Source organism: Papilio machaon, chromosome Z, assembly GCF_912999745.1.
Source record: "Papilio machaon chromosome Z, ilPapMach1.1, whole genome shotgun sequence".
In the NCBI taxonomy this organism is placed as follows: domain Eukaryota; kingdom Metazoa; phylum Arthropoda; class Insecta; order Lepidoptera; family Papilionidae; genus Papilio; species Papilio machaon.
The window spans coordinates 10015001-10021641 of NC_060016.1; the positions used below are offsets into that span (position 1 = coordinate 10015001).

At 34.5% G+C, this 6641-nt stretch overlaps 1 protein-coding gene across 1 annotated transcript in view; it reads right to left on the reverse strand.

Annotated features, from left to right (window-relative positions):
• Positions 1-2723, reverse strand: part of LOC106717313 (leucine-rich repeat-containing G-protein coupled receptor 4) — a 17979-nt gene extending 15256 nt beyond the window's left edge. Inside the window, exon 1 of the mRNA XM_014511153.2 lies at positions 2228-2723. Coding sequence (XP_014366639.1) covers positions 2228-2559 — 332 coding nt within the window. The 5' untranslated portion in view covers positions 2560-2723. The remainder of the gene's footprint in view (positions 1-2227) is intronic.
• Between the last annotated feature and the right edge of the window lie 3918 nt (positions 2724-6641).

Sequence of the window (6641 nt, forward strand, 5' to 3'; positions counted from 1 at the left end):
ATTTGTTTATTTGATCAGTACTTTGACTTTTAAGAGATAGGACTTGACCAGCGCCGACATTCCACCCTGTCAAATAAAAACGAAAAAGTTCTAAAGTTCCTTATAATTTAGTTCATGCGTGTAAACTTTTCAGTTAATATCCGTTCATAAAGACGTGTTTACGTGACAGCATGATATGCACATTCAATACTTGGCAGAATGGCCTTAAAATGGCAGAATTTATTAAACACAACTCTTAGCCTAGTCCATTTCTCTATAGTCGGGTAGGTGGTGAGTGTTGTTAGTTAGCAGTAGGGTTAGTGAGTGTTTCGCTGTTAACCTTATCATTTGTTTATAATTTAATTCTTTGGAAAGACACTCGTTAACAGAATTTCACGAATTATCTTTCTGTTTAAATTGGCAATAATATTTTAACAGATAAATTATCCTTTATCCTAATAATGATATTATTTTCGCGTTTATTAACAAAAGCATTTTATAAAAAGCCCTTCTATCATTCATTATAATCATCATCTATATATATAAAAGAAAGTCGTGTTAGTTACACTATTTATAACTCAAGAACGGCTGAATCGATTTGACTGAAAATTGGTGGGCAGGTAGCTTAGAACCAGGAAACGGACATAGGATAATTTTTACCCCGTTTTCTATTTTTTATTCCGCGCGGACGGAGTCGCGGGTAAAAGCTAGTACCTTATATTAATAGAAATTAAAATACAAGCAGTAATTTTTAAATTAAAATTGCTTAAAAGATATATGTATATTACACTACGTAAGATATATATTACGCATGAATAACACCATCACTGGTTTATTTTGTTAACATATTATGTTTATATAAATTTGATAGTTCACAGTTACATACTTTTTTGTTTTTTTGTTAAATTAACACGAAATTCTATATAACTTAACTGTATGCAACTTTATTTGTATCAGTGAACTGGCTGGTACCATGTTAAAAAATGTATTAAGTTGAAAAAAAAAATTTTTTCAAGAAATTTTTCTTTTGAAAAAAAAAAATTTTTTTAGATTACAAAATAAATAAAAATGAAGAAGAGAATATTTAAAGCGCTATTTATTAGTTTTAGCGCTGATGAACAATTCCAGAATATTTTCTACTCATTAGGCAAATTTTATTCACTTCCGTTTAACCTTCGTGGAGTAACATTACATACATCTAAACTTTTATATTTATAAAATCAGAAATATTTTTAAATTTTTATTAGAAAAAAAAACATGTAGAAATGAAAATGTATACATTATTGTTTTGTATAAATGAACATTTATTTACTAGTATATATTTTGTTTGATATTGTACGATCATTAAATCCCTAATTGCGACAAACAAGGCGAGTTTATTATAATTTGTTAGTGCATTAATGGGTAAATACAGTGAATCGACAGACTAAGATATCATTCAATTTTACTGCTTTAGAGGTGACCTTAGATAACCCTGCAAAATATCGCCATTCAATGGTGTTATCCCTATATATATGTATGTAAATGGATAACATTTATCTATATACTAATATTATTCAATAATGAGGGAATTTATGTACAATTTCGTAATGATACAAATATGTTTGAATATTTGTCAGATTGAAAATCTCGCCTTCGCTGCGACTTTGACCCTTGATAATGACAGAATAACAATATATGTAGACATCTAACCAAAACGTGTACAATCGCACATGACATTGTTTTACATGAGTCATAATTAAACTAAATTAATATCTGGCTGTCCAATAAAAAAGGGTTAATTTTTCATTTAGCGGAGATGATGTAGTGGTATATTTAAACAAGAATGCTGCAGATTTTAAGTAACATATCACTAAGTTCTTCGAAATAGCAGCCAATAATATTGCGTGGTCAGTCCGCGGCCCTCATCGTCAAAATTGCAAAGAAGAACATATTTATCGCGAAATCTCAAGATAGCATTGTGTCCGTTACCCTCGTGTTTGCGTCGACGTTAAAACTCATAGTTGCGAAGCTGATAAGCATACAGTTTCAATAATAAAGTTATTCTCAAAGGAAATTTACTGGACAGCGATTGTGATCTCACCCCAAAGTGGATTTTAATATTTGTTTTTTTAACAGCAAAGTCAGTAAACGAGAGCGAGAATGATCTCTTATGTTTGTGTTACTATAAACGTTCTTCTGCAAATGAAACGACGGCAGTATCATGCTAATATATTGGCGAAATATTGGCGTAAGCTGTAGAACTTGCCTCAAATTGTCGAAGTTAAGTTTGAGCCTGGTGATGGAAAGGCCGAGCTCACGAAAGCTGTGCTGCTCGAAGTCTGGCAGCTGGGAGTAGGAGATGTCGAGGCCGATTTTGGTCTCAGGGCTAAACTTGTTCGCGAGGGCGCGAGCGATGTCCTGATAGGTGGCGATGCGCTGACAAACGACGACGACGGCGCCGGTGCCGCTGTCTTCGCGGCGGCAGGTACAGGGCGAAATCTCCCGGCGCATGGCGCAGTGCAGGCTGGCGCCGGCGCCGATCTGACCGGCGAGGACGCAGAGGAGCGCGGCGGCTAGCGCGTGTGGGTGCGCGAGCATCGTGCGTGCCGGCCGAGTTTGCACGCGCGACTGCCGACTCCAGCGGCAAACACTAATGTACCGATAGTCCGATATGACCGCCGGCTATACTCTGCACCGGCCGCGCGCCCTCCGGACCCACCCCCCGACCAACCACTACCACCACTCCCCAGGCCCGCTCCCGACTCCCGGTCTACACTCTCCACTCTGATAACATTCGCACCACTTGCCCATCGCTGCCAACCGGTGCTGTACGTCTCACTCTCACTCTTCAAATATCCCTTTCTCTCTTGCACACTTTGCAATTTCTAATACCTTTCACTATTTTTATTTCATATTTGAATAATAGACTCCGTATGCGTTCGCTGAATTACATCCGTATGCGCATACGCACCTATATGGTTTATACGTATCTACATATAACCGTACGCACGGATTTGAATGTATTATATATTTTATTTTATCTTTTTTTTCGGAATTTAGCATCTAATTTAAATTAATTGTGGTAAGTAACAACAAAGTTATATACTTACCTTTATCGCCATCTCGCTTCCTATAAATAAAAGTAAAAAAGCGACATCTGGCGGCAACTGCCTGAACTAATGAACTTAATAAGTGTGAATAGGGGTTATCAAAAAGTTTAAAACTTCGATCACATTCCAATAAGATCTTAATAGCGACGTCTTGTGTTTTAAAATGGAATCAATAGATCATAGAAGGAAAAACAAAAACTATCGTTATTCACTTAAATTAATTTAAGTCACGTCATATTAATTAAATATATGAACATAGCAATTACTTACTTACCCTAATTCAAAATTTTAAGCTTATTTTATAAAGAATCATGTCGGATTCAGAAAAAATTCTCAGATTTTCAAGGCGCCTGGTAAAATCTTGGACAACGTTGCCTTACTAAAAACATCAGCAGGTAATTTTTGCTATTTATAGTTAAATTTTTTAAAGGTGTCTGTGGCTCAGGGCTTAAATACTGGACATCGAATGCATGTAAATGTGTACCAACGTTGGTGGTTGACTTAATCACCCTTAACTTCGATAGCGAGCCCCTCACGGGTAACATACATGAACTCACGTCATGACGATTTAGAGACCATTACTCTAGGCAACAATTATTCTACAGGTTAACATTTCTACTACTGTATGTATGTAAGTACTGGAATGGCGGCCACGTACAGGTTGACGCAGCGTGGGCAGGCCGCAAGATGGACCGATGATCTGGTCAAGGTTGCGGGAGTATCCTGGATGCGGGTTGCACAGGACCGATCATTGTGGTGATCTTTGAGGGAGGCCTATGCCCAGCAGTGGGTGTTACGAGGCTGAATGGATGGAGGAATCTAAATATTTCTCAAAATTGTGCAAAATTTGGAACACAACACATAACAATGCTAGTAAATAGCTTACTTCTACGGAGTATATACATTTGATAATCTTTCAAAATTGTATATTACCAAATGTAGTAATAAATCATCATGTTATGCCAATCATAATAATAAAGGTATTTATTTTTGACTGCTCTATCCGCATCCTGGTTATTGAATACGATTGCTCATCAAGTTATATACCTATTTTATTTATTATTACATCCATATCATTTTAAACTGTCATGAATTGTATTCAATTGGTAATAAAAAAAGTTCGCTAAGTGTTAACCGATCTTCGGATTTTATTTACCAACATATGTTAGGAATTTTTTTTTTTTTGCAAAAGAAGGGGGCAAACGAGCATCGGGCACACCAAGGTGTTCATCGACGCCCATGGACATCTGCAATACCAGAGGAATCGCAGATGCGTTGCCGGCCTTTGAGAAGGTGATACGCTCGCTTCTTGAAGGACCCTAAGTCGTAGCGGTTTTTTTTTTTAATTATTATCATTACTGCTTCATGATTTCTTACACTGTTAGTGTATATATATTTTTGATGGGAATGGGATGGGAAGGGGAAGTGGATTTGTCGGAATTGGGGATGCATAGGTAGAGGAAATATCCTATTTCTGTGCGTCCCCTTTTCCGTTGATTAAAGGTAGGCAACGCATCTTCATTTGCGGATGTCTATGGGCAATGGTTGCCTCGCTATTTCGACGAATTCAGGTGGCCGTTTCCACGTTTGCCAACTTTTGATGTAAAAAAAATTATGAAGCGAAATATTTTTACTTACCCTTTTTTAAAGAAGTTTAGGAAAAGAAGTACACAAGTAACTTTCAAACAACAAAATCTTAGATTATGTATTATGGTGAAATTCGAACACTTGATCATACAAAAAAAATAGTTTTTTTTTTCATTTCCAAAGTTATATTATTCTGGAAATAGTTCGTGTCGTTTAAGAAAAAATTAAACATATTATTCTTTTCAAATTAATTTTAACGAATTTAAAACTGATAAAAGTTATAAAATTACGTCACGAGAAAATCAACTTAACATTTTTTTTGTTTCTTTGTTCTGTTAGTATGTCCGCAAGTCTCTTTTTGGAATTGGTTACAATAATATTAATATATTATTTTGTGCATAGAATAACAAAATAAAAACATATTAATGATATGTTATTTTTCCTGTATTGTTTAATATTATTATATTATATTTTATTTTAAAGTATAATGATCGTTATTAAACAAATAATGTTACAATAATATGTAAGTATGACAAGGTTGGTATATTTAATTACTTCAATATCTAAAATATTGACTGTTTGTTTGGACAGACACATGTATTAATAAAAAAATACATATTGTAGTCTCCGTTATGTCAATGAGATTGTAAATGATAACAACATATAGTCCTCATTAAGAGGCTCCAACCTACCATAACTAAAGGGTCACTAGGCAACTCAACCACGCTAGCCCAGTCCCAATTGGTTGACTTTACAATTATATTTTTAAATTTCTACTCAGATATGTACATGTGAATGTCTAAAATCGTGGTATATGGCATGAATCGAACCTGGACGTGTACATTACGCTCCGGTTCGGTCAAGCGCTTTACAACTGCGTCATAGATGCCCCTATGTTGATTTTTATTAGCACAATAAGTTAATGTAGTGGAAATATTTTAAGCACAAACTATTCCAAACTTAAATTTAATTCGTCACGAGAGTTTTTTTTAAACGGCTTTTACAACTTATTAAATAACTATTATTTTCTATCCTAATTTGTATATTTCGACGGTTAAACAGTAAATAAATTTGAACTAAAACACGTTTTTTTTAATACAAAAAATCAAAGGAACATTAATAATTTTGTCGTAGGTTAACGACCTGGATCGAAACAACACGGCTTACCTAATAAAAATAATTTAAATTTGATAGAACTGGTAGTAGTCGGAAAGATTATATTTATATGGAAATTTAAAAAAAAAAACCTTTCATCAGTCCGAATTAATTAAAAAGGTATGGCACATATCAGAAAAAGATTCATTTCAATAAAAGTAATCTAGTACACAATGATGAAAAAAAAAAGACAAGACCTAGCTATACTCGTAGCATAGATAGATTTATTTTTCTGATTCTGATCTGATCTTTAATGTGGTTTACCTATCTTACTGATATATAAATGTGAGAGATGGATGGATGGATATTTGTGAGCAGGTAATTCAAAAACGACTCAACGTATGGATGAAATTTGGAGCAAAAATAGACAACTACGAGAGCCAATGTGGAAAAAATATACATACATAGTTAAATGTTTATTCTAATAAAAGTTTTATCAATTTTTATTAAATGTATATCCACTTATATGGTAAAAGAAGTATGCAAAATTTGAATTGTCTAGGCCCCGTATTTAAATTATTTCGAGACATTGAGTCTCCTTTTAAAGTATGAATTAAAAAAAAAAACCTGAAAGTTGCAGTTAATTATTTATTCTGCAAAGTGTTAATGTCAATTTTCAAGTAATTCTGTTGAAGGTATAACGCTGCTTCATACAAACTTTTACGTAGATAGAAGGCAACGCATCTGAAATTGCGGATGTCTATGGGCAGCGATCACTTCGCTATTTCGGTTAACTCAGGAGGCCGCTAGCTATTTCGCCACCTTATAAGAGATACAAAAAAAAAAAAACAATAAACATTTCCCGAACGTGCCCTCTTATTGGTCTCT